Source organism: Lytechinus variegatus, chromosome 15, assembly GCF_018143015.1.
Source record: "Lytechinus variegatus isolate NC3 chromosome 15, Lvar_3.0, whole genome shotgun sequence".
NCBI classification, from domain to species: domain Eukaryota; kingdom Metazoa; phylum Echinodermata; class Echinoidea; order Temnopleuroida; family Toxopneustidae; genus Lytechinus; species Lytechinus variegatus.
Window position 1 is genome coordinate 14,530,187 of NC_054754.1, and position 20,771 is coordinate 14,550,957.

General features: G+C 35.3%; 1 protein-coding gene across 1 annotated transcript in view; it reads right to left on the bottom strand.

Annotated features, from left to right (window-relative positions):
• Positions 1-20,771, bottom strand: part of LOC121429038 (sialin-like) — a 29,891-nt gene that overhangs the window by 6,407 nt on the left and 2,713 nt on the right. The window contains exons 2-5 of the mRNA XM_041625935.1: positions 14,738-14,970; positions 6,483-6,722; positions 5,742-5,829; positions 1,204-1,299 (exon numbers count right to left, since the gene is read on the bottom strand). Coding sequence (XP_041481869.1) covers positions 1,204-1,299; positions 5,742-5,829; positions 6,483-6,722; positions 14,738-14,970 — 657 coding nt within the window. The remainder of the gene's footprint in view (positions 1-1,203; positions 1,300-5,741; positions 5,830-6,482; positions 6,723-14,737; positions 14,971-20,771) is intronic.

Consider the following 20,771-nt stretch of genomic DNA (forward strand, 5'->3'; position numbering starts at 1 on the left):
TCAAACTGTCATTGAATCTGCAAAAACAAATTTTATGCTTTTTAGTCATTTATTAAAACATATACCGCATCAAATACTTCTAGATAATACTGATATCAAAGAAGTGCAAAAAACAACAAAATTTATACGTCTTATTATTGATAACAAAATTACGTGGAATGCTCATATCAACAATATCTGCAAAACTGTGGTAAGAAATATTGGAGTCATCAACAAGCTTAAAAACGTTCTTCCAGCACAGGCACTATCCATTTTGTATTGTGCAATAATTCTTCCATATCTAAGCTGGAATGGGGAAATGCCTCTCAAACAGTCCAGTGAATTCAGTGACCTGTACCGCTTACAACTATTCCAATTCATGTATCAGCCAGATACAAATAGTGTACCTAATGTCTTACAAAATAGATTTATGAGAAATAATAAATTGCATTCATATAATACGAGACAGTCAAAAGACTATCACTTACCAAAAAGTAGAACATTATTTTCTAGCAAAACTCTTTTTTTTCACAGGACCAAAACTCTGGAATTCTCGGGACAGAGAAATAAAAGAGGCAGCTAATCTTAATCGAATTAAAATACTCATTAATTTTTTTCTTCTGAATTCTTACTGATTCGATCAAATATTTTTTTGAACTTCATGAATATTCACGGTAGTATTGATTGCTTTAAAGTCAGTATTTAATTTTGTATAATAGTGTATATACATTCGCGTTTCAGTGTTTATATATAAATTAATAGAATTTTGCTGAATTTTTTTTTTACTCTACGTATATCACATTACCCTGGTATAAAATTTTGATAGGGGGTTTACATCTTACAAGCTTTCCTTTTTAGCAGGCCCCTCCACTTTTTCATTTATTGATACGTTTATGTTATGCAGTTGATGCATCTTTTTATTGTAAAAATGATTTATTATGAAATGTACTTTGAGGATTTGTGGAATATGAAAATAAATAAATAGATAGATACAAATGGAGATGGTTTTCTTCTGATCTTCTCCCTACTCCTCCTCTTCCTCCTTCTTCTTCGTCTCACACACCTCTTCCTCTTGTTATTTTTGTTGTTATCCTTCCTCTCCCTTTCTTCATTATCATTATTGTAAAGGTTATTTTTATTTCATTGTTAGTTATTATCATGAATATTGTGTTATTTAATTTTTTCATCATTTTAATTAATTAGACTTAATTGTCTTCCGTTCACCTGAAAAATAGAATGCTGAAGGCCATCCCCCAGTAGACTCTGAGCTTGACCAGAGACCAGCAATAGGCTGACCTATGACCTGAGCCAATGGTATCCCTTAAAGCCAAAAGAGAATGGAAACAAAAGAAAGCTTTAAAAAGATGAAAAGAGTGGAGTAACAAAAATGCGCGGCGAATAAAAGTTAGAATGAATAAGTACAAAAATGACAAACGTAAACACGGTAACCAACACCCACACAACTGATTTTTTTCTCCAGATTTGGTGATTTTTCACCTTAAAAATGATTCCCCCCTTTATCTTAACAGACCCACCCAGGACATGACGCGGGTATGTCTCTGAGCAATTGCTCCGCTTTTGTCGTTTTTCAAGTGAAATAAAACATTTAAATCAGAGGTTTAGGCTCAGAACTTGCTTCTACCGACTCTGTTAAGTTGACGATAATATTTCCTCAATCCATTATTTGCCATATAGTATACACATTATCACTGGGAGAAGTCTCCCGAGAAGTCTACACCAAACGTGGGGAGGCAGACTCGACGTGGACGTGCCACAGAAAATTCAAGTAATTTTGAAAATGACATTCATACAGAAGTGTCCAAAGCTTTAGAGGAGAACCGGGAACTTCTCGGTATCCTTATGAATAAGAATAGAGATAAGTTGATTGAGGAACTTTTGGTCACTTTAACGCAGAAAGTGGCAGAGAACACAATGAAAGTAAGAATGGACTTTGATTTAGAAGAGAGAGATGATAAGATTGAACAATTAGAGAAGGAGAGTCTGAGCAATATTAAAGACGGAATTGTCTTGTATTCCATGGTATAGCTGAACATGATGATGAAAATACAACATTTGTCACAAATTTACGTGAGGAGAAACTGAATATCATGATCGGTGACAAAGATATTGACATGTGTCATAGGCTGGGTGCAAGGAAAGGAGAGAAATTACTGTAAAATTCACAAACTATTCTATACGTGATCAGTGACGGATCTACGGGGGGGGGGGGCAAGGGGTTTTAACCCCCCTCAATTGCCAGTGCCAATCGAAAAAATGTAACGACCTACATTTTAGCCAACCCCAAACTACGCCAGAAGATGCTGAGAAATCAACAGGACCCCATATTTTCATCTAGGAAAGCTTAACAAAACAGAGGGAACATTTTCTGGGAATTTAAATCACAGTGAGATATTTGGAGACGAGATGACCAAATTCATGCACGCAATTATGATGGTCGCCGTGTAGGCCTACATACCACTGCGTTCAAAGTGGATCTGAAAAAGTTGAGAACTCAACAATCTTAAAAGATCTGACAGTTGTTGGGGCTTTAGATTCTAGTCCAGGATACTAGGCCCCATCCACTGAACCTTGTTGTTTTCATATATACAATATTTTTGATGGTTTCTTCGAGGGTGTTGATTACGAATCTGATTGAGCATTTCCCGCAAATTGGCAAAATTCAATATGGCCGCCAAAATATGCAATTACCAATGAAAATAAATAAATAATAAAATTGCTTGCGCACTGGCGGCAGTGAAATACTCTCTAAAATGATTTGTGTCACAATATTTGATTTTTGTCACAATTTTCTTGATATTCAAAATGGCCGCTATCAAGACCCCTGTGTACTCTGTAAATACAATATCATATTGATGTGAAAGACTAATTCTAAAAAAAAATGAGCACTTAAAATGCAAGTAATTGTGATCTTTGAGTGAATTACTTATGAATGAAAACAATGATTGCTAACGAAATGTATCATTTGTTATAAATGATGATTTTGATATTCAAAATGCCACCACCCCCGCCCTTCCATGGCAACAGTATAAATGAAGACCAAAAAAAATCACATTACCTAAATGCATATTATTAAGATAAACGAGTGTAATACTGACCAAAAACACAATTGTTAACGAAATATATTAATTACTATTCCATGTAATGTGATAAAATGCTGTATTTTGGAATTCAAAATGGCCGCCGTATAGGCCCTATATTTACTATGTACAATGCGAATGGAGAAATAGTAAGAACCATAAACTGCTTATAGGTGTGATCTACGGGTAAAATATTGTCAGAAAATATGTTTTCTAGCGAAACATATCATTTCCTTTTCCATGCTGTTTTGTTTAAATTTAGCATTGCCCATAAAGGCCCTAAGAATATTAACTACAAAGTAAATTGGGACATTTAATTTTGTAAGAATTTGGATTTGCTTGACTATGAAATCCATATAATTCTGCTGTATGGGTGAAATATCAATTGAAAACGAGATTTTTATGAAATGTAGTATTTCTCTCAAGAGAAATACTGTCAAATACAGTATCACCTAAATGGCAAGTTGCCATTTAGGTGATAAATACTGTATTTGACATACAAAATTGCATCTACAAGCCTTAACTAAATAATGTAACATGCATGTGTAATTTTTCAGAAGAATGAGAATAATAAAATGCATTTAACTGTGTTGTATGAATAAAAATATTGTCTTAAAAATGATTTCTAGCTGAATTCATGTTATATTGGTCATGAAGGTAATAGCTGCTGTACTTTGAAATTCACAATTTTTGCCATATAGGCCCTTAAAGTATGTGAAAATATTTTTTCCCATTCATATTGTACATAATAGGGAATATAGGGGTCTATGGTTGCCATTTTGAATACAAAAAAATGAATTTTTGCCAAAAATCATTTTTCCAGAAAGTATATTAGGCCTAATCCTGGCTCACATAATTGCATGCATTTTATAGCCAAAGTGCGGGCAATTTTACGATTTTCATGGGTAATTAAATTGGCATATTTTGGCGGCCATATTGGATTTTGCTTATTTGCGGAAAATTCTCAAGGTTACAAGAGTGGCGTCATTCAGATTCGTAATAAGCACCCTCGAATTGACAAGAATTTTTCATATATTGAATATATGAAATACAAGGTTATGCCTCTTTTATCCTGGTCTATTTGTTACTCCAGTTTTAAGTTTATTTTACTGATTTCAAATTAAAAAATAGGATACCTATCAAATAAAATCAACAATTTTTTTATACAAATTATTAAACAAAAGTTACATTGATAAATTAACATTTCTAACAATGACTCGATGGTTTTGCTGGGGAGAAATCTTCGACCTTCGGCATGTTCGCATCATCCGATTGATGTTATTTTGACTTATCAGGACACAAAATGGTTTTTAAACTTTTGTTTTGTTCTTGCACGCAAGCGGATCCACAATCTTAAAGAACAGCCGGTATTTCATGATGGCTTGTATCCTAATTAACTCAATTGAACTACATGCAGCGAATGTCAAAGTACTGACATTGTCTTACATCCTGATCCTGATGACAGTATACGTTGACCCATGTTTTGGGTTTTTTGTTTTGTGAGTTTCTCTCAATGACTTTGTTGGCAGAGAGTTTTTACCTTCAGGTCATCCGATTGATGTTATATTAACCTATGAAGCACAGTGTTAATGATCTTAAACTTATTTCGTTGATGCCTAAAAGCGGATCCGCAATTTAAAGAACAGCCGTTTATTAATTTGGATAACAGTCTCGTGGTTTCTGACATCCTAATGAACTCTCCCGGAATTCAGTGCTATTGTAAAATACTTTGGGTCTTATATACACCATTCTTTCCGACACGGAAGACTGCTTAAGCCGTAGACTCGACGAGAGGGCGGTGCGACCAAGCGGTTCGAGGGCTTGCCCCTCCCAGTGCTATGCAGACATTGCAGATATTCTTAATTCAATTATAATGTATAGCCGTGATGTTAATCTAACCCCCACTTATTAAGAACGTGTACATTTCTGTTCAACATTCAAGAAAAAATAAATGGATGGTTATGTGGGAAGATCATAGTATAAACCAGTCTAATAATCGTTTATAAAAATGCAAAATACAAACAATTATTTGTGGTATTTTGAATTTTTTTTGAAATTTTGGCATCCGAAATAAGCTTTTCGTAATGCTTCGAAATTGAACAAATTCTGCCAACTTAAATTCATCAATGTTTGTCATGTTAGTCGCGTGCAGTGACGTAAACCGATCCGAGCAGTGATCATGAGGGTGGGTTGGATAAAATCAATATGATATTTAGGCCGACCTTAACAGTCAAAATGTCGCGGGTTGTCCCTCCCCAACATGCCCAAGGGCTGTGGATACATTTTTTTCGAGGCTATGTTATGCCATTGCTGTGATGTTTGCGAGTGAGCAAAGCAAGCGAGAAATTTTTACCTGAATAGTCCACAAGCATTTTTTAAGGGTGGCGTAATATGGGAAAAATTGATTTGCTTCAGTCATTTAGAATAAAACCGAAAATTCAAGCAACAATGTTTACTATGTGAATCGCGCAGTATAGTTCTTTGAACAGTTTAAACAAGTGTTTAGAATCTTAAACAACCATGCTTAAATTATTGATAATTACATATTTGAATTTCAAACTTTGTTGTTTAAGATTTTAAAAACTTGTTTAACATGTTTAAACAACTACTGTGCGTTTCAAAAGCGTTCAAATTATTTTTAACAGTGACAAGATGGTAACACACCTGAGGTTCCGATGGTGGTAAGGCGACTACGCTCCCTTGGGGGCGCCCATCTTACCATTAAAGCTATGAAAACAGGATAGATCCAACTCTGGTAAAATAGAAAGAGGGGATTCATGGAAAGAAATTGAGATTACACATTATAATAACAATAAAGTTAATTTAATAATGGAATACGATATCATCTTGTAACGTTATACTTGATGATTGGTAGAAAAGTTCACTCATAATGATAACAATGTATACAATAATTTATAAAGCGCTTTATACGGACGTTTAATCAGACAAGCAGAATGTAATTGTTTTCATCGATTATTATTCAACTGGATTGATTATTCATCAGACTTTGACGTTTGTTTGTTTTAAATAGTAAATAATTTTAGTTTACTATTCCGATAACTGGCTCGATATGACACTTGAAGGGATTTTTGGCACGGGGTATTTTCATGAGAGGGGGTGGGGGGAGGGTAACCTCCTGAAAATTTAGTCCACTTATTCCTGAATGAAAAATAGGGCTATTTTTGTAATTTTGCGACCAGACGACGCTTTTCAATATACTCGCCCTTCTTTTTTTTCTTCAATTCCCTCTTTTCCATTTTCTTTATTTGATTTGTTTATTACTTGAAATTCTCATTTTCTAAAGAACTTGTTCATCCCTTCAGGAGGCGGAGCAGTAACTTTTAGTACCACCCCCAACCAGGGTGCAAAGTCACACTTTTTTAAAGAAATGCTGGACCAACGAACCTGCAAAATACCCGAAATAATCTGGATCGTAACGAGTAAAGGTACTCCCTGATAAGCAACAAATGGCGTCAAAAGTGTGCATAGTGCAGATCCTCCAAAACCTATCGCCAACAGCCAGACGGCAGCATTCCCGTTGGCATCGGCTAAAAACCCTGCCGGGATTTGTAACCAGGGAAAGCCGTAAAAACCAGATGCCAAAATGAGTTCTTGGGTCCAGCTGTTCCAGTGGAAAGGACCATCCTGTTTTGTGTTATGATAATAGAATTTATACATTTCAGAAAAAAATATGAGTCACTGCATTATTATCAAAATAACACGTTTTATTTTATAGATTAAATGACCACCCAAGCTTCCTCTTTGAATTCGCATTTTGAGTTGGCAAATAGACTTGACACATTTTGACGTTTAAGCCAACACAAAATGTAAATACTATGGTAAGCAGTTTTCACTTTTATTCAATTCAGTTCAATTTTATTATTTTAACCATCAAATACAAAAACAATACAAATAAGATGACAACAAAATTAAGGGAAAATACAATCATGGTAATGACCCCGGAGAAGCAAGGCTTATAAAGGGGCCACCAGGAGCCCGTTGTATAAAACTTTTGCCATAAAAAACTATGGCAATTTTTTGCCAGGGTTTTTGTTTATTTGCCAGAGTTTTTTATGGCAAAATTTCTAGGCAAAGGGCCCCAGGTAGCAAAAATATCAACAATTATCAAAAATAAAAACATAACTGTCAAAGAAAATACTCTTGTCTATAGATAACACATTCATGCAGCAAAAAAAAAGCGAAAAAAAAGCCACCATCCGTAATTCAGGGATGTTAAGAGGTTAACATTGCCCTGCATAACTTTTTTTATCTAATGTAGAAATAGTGGAGCTGTTTTAAGGTCATTTGGGAAATTTATTCAATAGTATGGGAAAATTCATTTAAAAAAGAATTAGAAACAACAGACGTCCGAACTTGAGGGAAGCGAATGAGATCACTCTGACAAGTATTCTATGAATTGATGAATTAGGGGCAAAAATATCTCTTAAGGTATAGGAGGTAAAATTTTAGTATGGAACTTGTACATGAAAACAAGTGAAGTTAGTGAAGCCTTTTAATGGTAAAATTTTAAATTTGGTAAATAGCGGATTGGAATGACTATTAAATGCAGCATTACATATTGGGATTGCTTTCTTTGTAGAATGCATAACTTATCTGAGTTTTAATTGTGTGACCCCAGACAATATCACAATAGTTTTAGTGTGGAAAAAAGTAGTCAAAATAGGGTCACACTTCGTAAGGTTCGTGTTTCCGAAACACGTAAATCATCTTTACCTCGATGTTCGTTAATCCGAAAACGCAAAAGGGTTTGTTAATTCGAACATTTGTGGCGTTATTCCGAAGGTTCGATAATCCGCAAACGAAATAAGGTTCGATATTCCGAAGGTTCGTTAATCCGAAAACGAAATGAGGTTCGATGTTCCGAAGGTTCGTTAATCCGAAAACAAAATGAGGTTCGTTAATCATTTCGTTTTCAGACTAACGAATCTTCGGAATAACGAACCTCATTTCGTTTTCGGATTAACGAACCTTCAGAATTACGAACCTCACTTCGTTTTCGGACTAACGAACCTTCGGAATTACGAACCTCATTTCGTTTTCGGACTAACGAACCTTCGGAATAACGAACCTTTGGAATATCTGAACCTTCGGAATAACGAAGCTTCGGAATTACGAATGTATGCGTCAAAATAGTCTGAGGCATAAAATGTTCAAGTCTGCAGAGAACCCAAATAGATTTTGAAACCTCTCGTACAATTTGAGTTAGGATGGGATTTTCAAGAGAGATATTAATTTAAACAGACACCTAAAAATGGGATACTATCAACTTAAGAGATAACAATTCCACTTATGAAAATATTTGTAATGTTTAAAGGAGCCTTCCCGCCTCTTTCTCGGAAAATTATATACTTGGTCTTATCAAAATTTAAGAGCAATATATTACAAACAAACCATTCATGTAGTTTGTCCAATTCGTTATTTGCTGATGACATAAGTTCGTTATTTTTCATGAGTAAGTGTAACAGGGATATCATCAGCAAATAATAAAAAGCGTAAAACTGAAGAGCAATTATAAAAGAAAGAGGAAAGGGCCTAACACAGACCCTTGAGGAATTCCGCAAGATGCATAACTTAGATTAGATTTGACACCATCGACCACCACTTGCTTGTTGCCTTCTATGTACCAAATAACTGATGAACCACTGCAGTCAGTGGCGTACCGTGGGTCACGGCATTGGGGGGCACCAGCAAAAATTTTGAGTCACTTAGTGAGCGCGCTTCGCGCGCTCAGTTGTCAGGTATACCGACCTAATGGAGAAATTTTAAGGAAGTACTTATAGTCATTGTAATCGCGAATGAAAATACGCATCTCAGCAATCAAATAATGCGAGCGCGAAGCGCGAGCTGAAAATTTTGATATTCAGATCTAAAAGGGACATTATAATCGGTTTTATAATCATGATACGTACTTGTCTCGCTACTGAAACAATGCGAGCGCGAAGCGCGAGCCGAAATTTTTGTATATATTGACCCCAAACAGGGAGCTCTTAAGGACTATATTTTAGGAATCCCTTAATAGTATACATATCTCACCAAAAGTACCAAGCGCTTGCCGATTTTGTTAGAATTACATCTGAAGACATGAAGCACTTTTTGAAGTCATTTTAATCATGATTACTATACGCATCTCACTAATCAAATATTGCGAGTGCGAAGCGCGAGCTGAAAATTTAGATAATTCAGACCTGAAGCGGCATTCTAAGGCTTACTAGTAGGAATTCACTAAGACCATACTATTTCACTAACCAAATGATGCGAGCGCGAAGCGCGAGCTGAAAATTGTTGATATTCAGATCAGAAAAAGGGACATTTTAAGGACTGATTTTAGGAATTATCTCACCACTCCACTGATGCGAACGTAATTACGGACAGGAAATGTTTCATATTAAGACCTTAACATGGGGCAATCATTTTAAGTAGTCATGAAAAAAGAAGCGTATGTCACTACATAAAACAAAAATATATTTGGTGTATATTGACTTGAAACGGGAGTTTCTCGTACAACAGGTATATATATCTCTTTAAACTGACAATGCGAGCACCCGGAACAATGACAACATAGGCCCTGAGCAAATTATGTTTCATAAAGTTATGATAAAAATGTTTCCTATGTAATATACATAACATGATTATAATGTAATATACCATTATAATGAATAATAATTTCTTCTTTCCCACTACGTTCCTCTTCCTTTCTCCCTCTTTTTCTCCTTTTCCCCTTTTTTTTTTGGTCAGCCGATTGGGGGGGCACGTGCCCCCCATGCCCCCCGTAGTTACGCCACTGACTGCAGTGGAACATATCTAATACTAAATTACTTATCAAATTGTCGTGATCGATGGCGTCGAATGCCTTTTAGAGGTCCATAAATACATTGATACAATAGTTGCTTTCATCGATTGCATGTGAAATAATATTTATCAAATTCAATACATCAAGTTCTGTGGAAAAAAATCTTGTCTAAACCCAAATTGTTGTGATATTAATATGTCATTGGACGAGAGGAACTTGAAAGCCGCGTATAAATGATCTTTTCTAGCATTAAAAAAACAGGTAAAAAGGGCAAGGTCTACAATAATGATATCGTGTTTATCATACTTTTTTGTAAATGGGTACTACCATAGCTGTCTTAAGTTGATCAGGGACAGTGCCTAAATAGTGAAGTTATTGAATTTTAAAGTTTATTAATATTTCATGAAAGCAGATAATGCACATCGTCATGAATATTCTTTAAGTGGGCTGATGATGTTACATCCCCACTTTCCCTTTTCTTATCTTTTTACATGAAATCATGAATTTTTAATTTTTCATACATGTATAAATGATGTGTCTCAATATGATGAAATAAGTTGCGGCAATAAATAAATAATGCATTTAATCAGTTGTCAATCCAATTGTTTTAGTTATTGGTAATTTTTTTTTAATAAAGCTAATTTCATATAATAAAAGACAAAACAACAAGTGAGGATATTACATCATCATCCCACTTAATGAATATTCATAAAGACATGCCTAGAACTGTTTCACCGGAATAATGCAAATCTAAAAAATTCAATAACTTTGTAATTTGTTATCCAATTTTGATCAAATTCTCGGCATATTGATATCTCCAGCCTGGACCATCCCGTTAATTATCAGGGATCTCTAAGCATCTATTCCCCTGGGGCAGTAATCTAAATATAACCCAAATAGTATATTGATTTATGTCCTCATGAAAGAAAAATATAATTTGAAGTAAAAGTTTTGAAAAAAATGACATTTTAGCCATTTTATGTACATTAATGGAGTACATGGAAGAGTAGTCCTTGCCGTACATCACCATGACATTTTTACATAATGCGGCCAATTTGAAGTCTCCGTGGGTATAGTGATTACCAGTATTTACAACTTTAAAAAATCCTAACTTTCTTATTGTTTGTCCGATATTGTTCAGTCGTTCACCTATCAACGTGTCTGAATTTTATTTTTACTCTAAAAACGAGTTTTTATTCCCCTTTCGAAAATGGGTAGATAAAAGAGTGAATACACGCCTTGATAACATGTTATGCAATGCAGTCTGAACCTAGTGAGGCAGATCTGGTGATGTATGGCAAGGACTACTCTTCCATGTACTCCATTATATAAAATGGCTAAAATGTCTAAAATGATTTCATGGATGAGAGGATATTACATATTTCGGTATTGGAAGTTCGGTATTGGAAGTTAGGTTAAGGAATAGTGAACTGGTACACGGTATTTATATTGCGCACATATCCACCTTGTTAGGTGCTCAAGGCGCTCCTATATTACCCGGCTAAGCTAATGCGGCCAATTTGAAGTCTCCGTGGGTATAGTGATTACCAGTATTTACAACTTTAAAAAATCCTAACTTTCTTATTGTTTGTCCGATATTGTTCAGTCTTTCACCTATCAACGTGTCTGAATTTTCTTTTTACTCTAAAAACGAGTTTTTATTCCCCTTTCGAAAATGGGTAGATAAAAGAGTGAATACACGCCTTGATAACATGTTATGCAATGCAGTCTGAACCTAGTGAGGCAGATCTGGTGATGTAAGGCAAGGACTACTCTTCCATGTACTCCATTATATAAAATGGCTAAATGTCTAAAGTGATTTCATGGATGAGAGGATATTACATATTTCGGTATTGGAAGTTAGGTATTGGAAGTTAGGTTAAGGAATAGTGAAACTGGTACACGGTATTTATATAGCGCACATATCCACCTTGTTAGGTGCTCAAGGCGTTTCTATATTACCCGGCTAAGCTAGGCGTTCATAGCGCACACAGCTTTATAAGGAATAACTTCCTACCGGTACCCATTTACCTCACCTGGGTTGAGTGCAGCACATTGTGGATCAGTTTCTTGCTGAAGGAAATTACGCCATGGCTGGGATTCGAACCCACGACCCTCTGTTTCAAAGTCCGAAGACTAATCCACTGGGCCACAACGCTCCACTAGAATAGATAGTCATGGAATCGACATAAATAATTATTGAATGCTTCAGCAATTACCCAAGATTTTGGTGTGATTGTAGTTCATAAAACCAAGAAATGTTAACTTAACATTTGAAAGGTTGGAGGAGTGACGACAAATTTCTAAATGTTGCATTTACCACTTTAAATGGTTCTACCCAACACTTAAAATGTTGGATTTAGCTTTATACAAGGTTGGATGTAACATTTGGAAAAGGTTGTCACTCCTCCATCCTCTCAATTGTTGATTAAACATTCGAATTTTTAGAGTGATACATATGAGAAGGTTCTTATCTTTTTCGTTTACACATTAATGATTTTTAAAATTTCTTTTGGGTTGTTGTATTTCAATAAAGAGAGTGTCACGGTGGTCAAGGCTAAAATATTTATCAGAACATGAATAATAACCATTATTATTCATACAGACAATTTTAGAGCCCAAATACAAGTGCTATTTTGTTGATGCACTCGACCCACTTAAAAAGTTTGTTGAACTCGCCTAATATTTTTTCCGAGGTGACACAATATTGAAAATATTAGACGACTAGAAGGGGAAAACCCGAAGTTTGTAAACTGCACTGTGATTGGTTAAGGAAACAGAGATATCCCAAAATAAATAATTGGCTAAAATTCTCTGTATGAATAATAATCATAATACTGGATGTCCCATTTTTCGGTCAATACAAGGAAATATAGGACTCGCTTTGCAAAATATTGGACTCGTCTTCGACTCGTCCAATATTTATGCAAAGCTCGTCCCATATTTATATAATATTGGATGGCCTTGAGGTTAATACAAGGAAATATTGGACGATATATATGGGGATCCTGCAGACTTAACAAGGTTTGCTTTTTATGCAGGTTCCCTCGTATTTCAATCTTTTAAATTGTCTTTAATTCCAAATCGCTATTTTCTTTAAGTTCAATTAATTGTTATGCCTTGGCTGATTTGTATTCTCATGAGTTTCTGATATTGTTTTCATATTGTTGTTTGTACTTGTGAAATATGTAAAATAAAGTCAAATCAATGTATAAAGTTACTCCTCCTCCGTGTTTATTAAGTCTATACTACAAGTGAATATCCATCGATTTCAAACGCATGAACTAGAATATTGCTACTAAACCAAGTTCCAGACATTCGAATGACTGTGAATCTTTAGTTAATGAATTGAGAAGAGGTTGTAATTCATCGTAGTTACAAACCAAGCTCCTTGAAATGACATTTGGTATTAAAAAAGCTTGAGGAGTAGATTTATATTTTAGAACGAAATCATCAGGATACATATATTTACAGGGATCATTAGGTGCAATACATTATCATCATTTAGGGAGAAATGTAATGTGTTTAAGTCATCCCCAATGTAATTTAGACTAAGAGGGTTAATAGACCAAAAGTTATATTTTTCTTCATCAATACTTTTGTCTAAATAAAAAAGTAAATGCAGACAATAAGAACTCATCATCGCCTTGATAGTGATTAAAGGGAAATATTTCTGAACTGCGGGGAACACAAATGTATTTACTCCAATATTTTAGTTTTTTATAGTTTGATAAATAAAGTAGAATTTACTGAGCAAAATGCCGATTTTTTTTTTACAAAGTCGGATAATAAATAAAAAGTTATTGAATTCTAAAATTTAGCAATATTTTGTGAAAACAGTCGTCATGAATTTTCATTGGATGGGCTGATGATGTAACGTCTCCACTTCTTTTGTATTTCATTATATGAAATTAGGTTTATTCAATTTTTTTCCTCCAAGAACTAGAAAAAGATGGATTGACAACTGATTTAGTACATTAGATATTTATTGCTGCAACTTATTTCATTACAAGGGAGAAATATTATTCACACAAGTATGAAATGATAAAAAAAAATGATTTTATGTAATAACATAAGAAAACGGAAAATGGGAATGTGACATTATCAGCCTACATAATGAATATTCATGACGTCGACTGTTTTACAAAATATTGCTTAATTTTAAACTTCAATAACTTTATCATTTAATATCTGATTTCGATGAAATTTCCGGAATTTTTCTCAGTGAATCTAACTCTATATACGTATTGAAATATAAATATTTTCAGCCCGGACCATCCCTTAAAGCGTCTCAACCAATTAAAGTGATTAGCTAACATTGATTTGACTTTAAAAAATCTGAGCTAGAAGTACACACTTAAAACCTGTGTACTCGGTGATATGTTACAAAGATGAAGCCCAGAAAAAATCGCGTCCGAAAATCATTATTTAGATTCAAGATTCAATATTTTATTAGAACAAATGATCGCAGCTTGTTACAGCTGAATTGGCATATGTTTTACAAAAAAGCATGAAAATACACATAAAATCAACAAAAAGCATGCTTCAAAAAGTGAAATATAAAGTGACAGGAACACCATCTTAAATTCATTCCATACACTTGTGTGTTCTATTTAAGCGTCTTTAAGACGCCTAATTACAAAGTCAGGGTGTGCCTTGTATTTTCAGCTTTTCATTCTCAATAATTGTTATTTTCAGGTTTTTTTTATAATTTCTAATACATGTACTTGTACACATATTTCATCTTGGTTTGAGGATTTTTTAAATTGACTGCTGCAGAAGCAGACAGCTCACAAAGTTAAATAATACCTTTAAGGTCCATATGAATGTAATAGAAACGGTAATTTACTTCTCTCTTGATGCTCATATGCATATTCGTTGGACCGCTTGCATGGCAAACTTGAAAACCGATGGATTGATTCTGGTGGCTCATGATATAAAGCTCGTGGTTACTTGTTGAATTCACCATGACCGTCATAGCAACACTCAGCGTGCTTCTGCCTAAGAATACCGTGAAGAAGCCAAAACAAGAAAGGTAGGTCACAAAGTAACGCATCGAGCACAATCCATTGGGGGGCTTAGCTGGAAGAAATGATAAAAAAGGGAAGCAAGATTAGTGATACAGGTTGTCCCGTCAGTGCTGCACCGATTATTAAAGCGCATTTCTTTTATAAAAACATGGTGTTCGTAGATGTATCTTATAGAGTTACAACAACTGAACAATGGTAACAGTGTTACTAAGAGGTGTATGCAGTCAACACAATCAAGGATTACATGGAAGCTACAATAAAGGCAAAATTACGAAACGTCATCTGAGTTTCAAGGGCCGCGAAACGGGGGGGGGGGGCTGGTGGGGCTTCAGCCCCCCCCCCCACTTTTTCCCAAAACAGAATTAAAAAGCAAATATAAAAAATGATCATTTGATTGTGAATTTTTGCATAGTCAGCCCCCAAACTTTCAAAACCATTCCGCTGCCCTGAGCTTTATAGGCCACAGTGTTCCTGAAGAAAGAATATACACACCAAATCTAAGAAATGCCGAAAATGCCTGTTTGATGTTGCTATCTACTCTGTTATTTCATCTATTCGTTTTCATTGCGAAATCGAGGATGATACGAAAAAAAAATAAAGAAGCAAAAATAAAAGAAAGATGAAGAAAAATGAAGAATATTCTCTAATATAGTAAAGAGAGAATAAAAATAAAGAAAAGGTATCCCATGAGAACTGCAAGAAACGTCCAAAGGCAAATTATAATGCACATTGTACTAGTTTGATTGCTATAAACGAAATGAAATGATAAAATCATGCCGTCGCGAGAACCGAAAACCGATTTTTGTTTAATAGAATGACCGCTTCACAGTAGAAGGGCTTTGTTCTTTAATTTGAAAGAAACTATCATTTATTCGAGTGAAAACTTTTTGATTTTTTTATGCAAGATAAGTGATTATTAAGGATAGATATCTCCGAGTGAACGGAATCCGTCGAATTTGAAAGAAAGGGAAGTGAACATCAATGCTACACTCCCGAATCCGGCCGGGAAATCCTACAGTAAGTGAAAGAAAAACCATATGATATGAAAAAAAAATCAGCAGGCGCGCAAAATAACACAAAAAATCTAAACAAAGGCACAGTGAACTTATTGCATGTGTACACTGTTGAAACGAATCAGTCAAATTGACCAGACCAGTAGTCAGCTGGGTGCAACTGATTTTCTAGTCACATTTCTGACATAATATTATAGTCAGAAATAACTCAATTATAGTAAAATACGACTAGAAAATAGCTAAATACGACAGTTGTAACCAGCTGACCCTATGAAATTGTCATTTTTTAGTTTTTTTTTTCGAATGTACATGTTCGCAGTATTAACACACTGTGTTCATACAGTTTGGCTACGTGTTGACTATATCATACAAAATGACTATGTGTTAACATGAATGTGTTCATACAATACGTTTTACGACATTATCACACTGTGTTCATACATTACGCTTTGGCTATATAACACAAAGGCCTATGTTCATACAATTGACAACGTCTTGACTGTATTTATACACTGTGTTCATACGTAATTCCGAAGCTTCGTAATTCCGAAGCTTCGGTTATTCCGAAGGTTCGTATTTCCGAAGGTTCGTAATTCCGAAGGTTCGTCAATCCGAAAACGAAATAAGGTTCGTAATTCCGAAGGTTCGTTAATCCGAAAACGAAATGAGGTTCGTAATTCCGAAGGTTCGTTAATCCGAAAACGAAATGAGGTTCGTAATTCCGAAGGTTCGTTAATCCGAAAACGAAATAAGGTTCGTTAATCCGAAAACGAAATAAGGTTCGTTAATCCGAAAATTAAATAGGTTCGTATTTCCGAAAATGCAAATAATTCATTTTGGTAACAAAAACGATGTTGTCATTACAAGATTACACGATATTATGCAATGATAGTAATAACGATCGATGAAACATGCGTGTGTTGGGCCAAAGCATGTATTTCATTAAGAATATAGGCGCCCTGATCAAGCATATGCTAATTGTGATTTTATTTGAGCAATTGCTGCCTATAAGCAAATGGTTTAATTAAAGATGCAGGGGATCAAGTGTGTTGGAAGCGTGCGAGCAACCTCTAGATAATAGGATTTGTATTGGACATGTTGGAGGGGATGTCATTTTTAATAACAGCTTCTGCTGGTAATAAAAATAAAAATAATACTAATAATGATCCTTGTGAGATGTTGAAAGCGAATCGCAAGATCAAACTAGTAGACATTTCATGTAACAATACGTGAAGTGAGCATTCGGAGCATTTTTTTGTAATCGTGAGAAAGATGTGTATCTTTCTAAAGAATTAATGCGAGGGCGAGCTGTAATTTGTTTATATACTGACCTGGGGCCCGTTGCATGAAACTTCTTACCTGAGGGTCTCACGGGCCTAATTACTAGTGGTAGGCCATAGATATTCATTCGAGCCAACCCATTGCTATTTTTTTTATTTTGATATGGCTGATTGACAAAGTGTATGCATATGATTGTACATCTAACACTGATTCTATTTTTGGTAATTACTGAACTTCCTTTTCCCTAATTGGGAAGAAATATCACCAATTTTGGACTATATTTTGACTGGCGGAAGGATTAGGGCCATTTTGCTGTTTGAGTTGATGAATCTGCTCCCCCCGACGGTGTCTTCAAACACGCCAATTTATTTTTGAAATGAGCCGGTCGAGGGACCCTTTTCTGGTCAGATATGGATTGCCAGATATAAATCCTATCCACTGGTAGTAAACATTCGACCCCCGAATTTCATCCTTATCTTTTATGAATTTTTTAAAGTGCCAATTTAACACATGAGTCTATGGGGAATGAATTAGGCCTGTGAGACCTATATATAACCTGGCATAGCCTATTACATGGGGAATTCCTTAGTGGATGAAATACCTGCCCAACTCTTCAGTTGCAGATTGTTTTTACTAGTAGACATGTTTCAATCATCAAGAGGTCCAAAAACTGAACTTCATGGCTATACAAGGCTACATAGGGGGTACTACAGGTAACAAGTTGTTATTAGTAACTAACTCTGTGTTTGTGTACCTAGGCTAGGCTGTGTAGGCTGTGCGTGTGTTTGTCACTGGGACTTGCTAGCATGTTGTCGTGTGTTTTTGTATACCGACGAGTGCTGCTGTAAATCGTGTATTGCACCCATCACGAGATAAAGTACACATTAGATAGGCCTTGCATCAATTGCGCTTGTGAAATTGGTTCATGGGGAAGGGAATGAGAAGAGAAAACTTTAGAATTTGGCTGAAGAGTGGTGGATTCAAGAGGGGGGGGGGGGGGGTAGAGAAAAGCATAGTTAGTATGTGGGGGGGAGGGCTGAGAATGAGTTCTACATACTGCTATCTTGTTCAACTTTTACTGACTTCTAGGCAGACTAGCCCCCATCCATTTAGAATACAAGCCATCTAACCCCCTGTCTCTTTCTCTTACACCCTGGCTTGGGCCCTTGTCATAGGAAGATGTGAATGTATAGTATGCTTGTATGTTGATTCTCATTTCTTTTTATTGTTATCTAATTAAACTCATGTGAATCTGGTATTTATATTGTGGGCAGATCTTGAATCCAGATATGCACACTATTCATATCTACAATTTGCATTATAGGATTTGGGCCCTACATTGCATCCATTGTTGAGCTACATATAGGCATGTAGGATGTGTGTAAATCCATAGGGCACTACACATTAGGAATAACATTAGAAATGGTCATTACATAACACATCTGTATATTTCATGCATTTCTTTGTGATAAAGTGAGTGTACAGATGTTGAAGAAAAGCCAGGAAGGTAAATTAAAAAGAAACCTTCATGTGCCATACAATACAGGTCTCACGGGCCTAATTACTAGTGGTAGGCCATAGATATTCATTCGAGCCAACCCATTGCTATTTTTTTTATTTTGATATGGCTGATTGACAAAGTGTATGCATATGATTGTCCATCTAACACTGATTCTATTTTTGGTAATTACTGAACTTCCTTTTCCCTAATTGGGAAGAAATATCACCAATTTTGGACTATATTTTGACTGGCGGAAGGATTAGGGCCATTTTGCTGTTTGAGTTGATGAATCTGCTCCCCCCGACGGTGTCTTCAAACACGCCAATTCATTTTTGAAATGAGCCGGTCGAGGGACCCTTTTCTGGTCAGATATGGATTGCCAGATATAAATCCTATCCACTGGTAGTAAACATTCGACCCCCGAATTTCATCCTTATTTTTTATGAATTTTTTAAAGTGCCAATTTAACACATGAGTCTATGGGGAATGAATTAGGCCTGTGAGACCTGAGAAAACTCAGGTTGTTTTTACAGGAGTTTTTGCCCTGTGCTAAAGTCAATGGCGGAAATCAGACTAACCTTAGTTTTAATTTTTTACCAGAGTTTTCTCAGGTAAAAAGTTTTATGCAACAGGCTTCTGAAAGTAATCTTTTAAGGACTGCATTTAGTGACTCATGAATAGAATATATATCTCACGAACTAAATAATGAGAGCGCGAACCGCAAGCTTAAAATTTGTGATATTCCAACATGAAAACTTGACATTTCATACTTCTTTTTTGTAACCAGGAATAGAATGAGTTCCTCAATACTTGATGCGAGCGAGAAACGTGAGCCAAATTTTTCTGATTTTCCAACCTGAAAACTGGAAATTCTAAGCATTCATGTAAAAAAAAATAATAGCTGGGAGAATAGTTTTCAGAACTGAAGTGGCTTCCCTGGGTAAATAATATCTATATAGGCCCACATGAAATTTCCAAAAGTTTGAGCACGTGATTCGCTCGCAACATCTCACAAGGATGCCCTTTTAACAGTAATTGACCAAAAAGGTGAATTTTACATCTTCAGATTTGACTTTTTCCCCCAAACCGCTTGCTCTCTACGCTCGCAGAAATGAAACGTAAATATATAACTTTAGTGATCACTTAAAAATTGTGCTCAATTTAGTTACTACAAAACACACAACCTCTTTACACAGATGATAATCTAATGGTGAAAATATCCGTTTGCAACAAATTGCCCCTATTGGCCCCTTTTTTTGCTTTGCCCCCCCCCAAAAAAAAAAAACGTTCCGCCGCCATTGGTTAAAACACGCATCGTCTTCATGGCTAACTGCAAAAAGTTCTTAAAATGTCCCCTTTAGATCAGGTCAGAGCTTATATATTTAAAAATTCTGTTCGCGCTTCTTGCTAGCAGTTATTGTCTAAATTTAGTTACATAGGCATCTCGCTTTGAAGATCACAAACATATTGCCCATCATATTAACAAAAATATATAGCTCGCACTCGCATTATTTAAAAAGGTTTATCATGTTATTACATATTTACTTTATTTTATAAGGATAAAGCTAATTATTGACTGTTAGGACTACCCTTTCAAAGAAACAAACAAAAATCAACTTTAAACTGCCGATCAAGGAAAATATGGCTAAAAAAATTGCTCCCCCCCCCTCTAATTGACGAAAGTTGGATCCGCTGGGAGGGAGACAGGAGGCATCAAAAATGAAATAAAAAACAGGGGAATTTATATTTTCCAAAATGGGAAAGTTCCTTTTTCAAAAATAAATATGCCGTTTTTCATGTTTTTTTCGAAATAAAATACTCTTTTTAAAGTATACAAGTTAAATTAAGTTTTCAGGCTGGAATATTGAAAATTTTCAGCTTGCGCTTCGCACTCTCATTCGATTGGTGAAATATGCATCCTAAAAAGGTCACTAAATGCTTTCTTTAACAGGTTCCTTTTCTGGTCAGTATGTTTAAGCTCGCGTTTTGCGCTCGTGTTAATTCTTTAGTTAGATGCACATCTTTTTAATGACAGCAGAAATCTGCTCGGATTTTTAA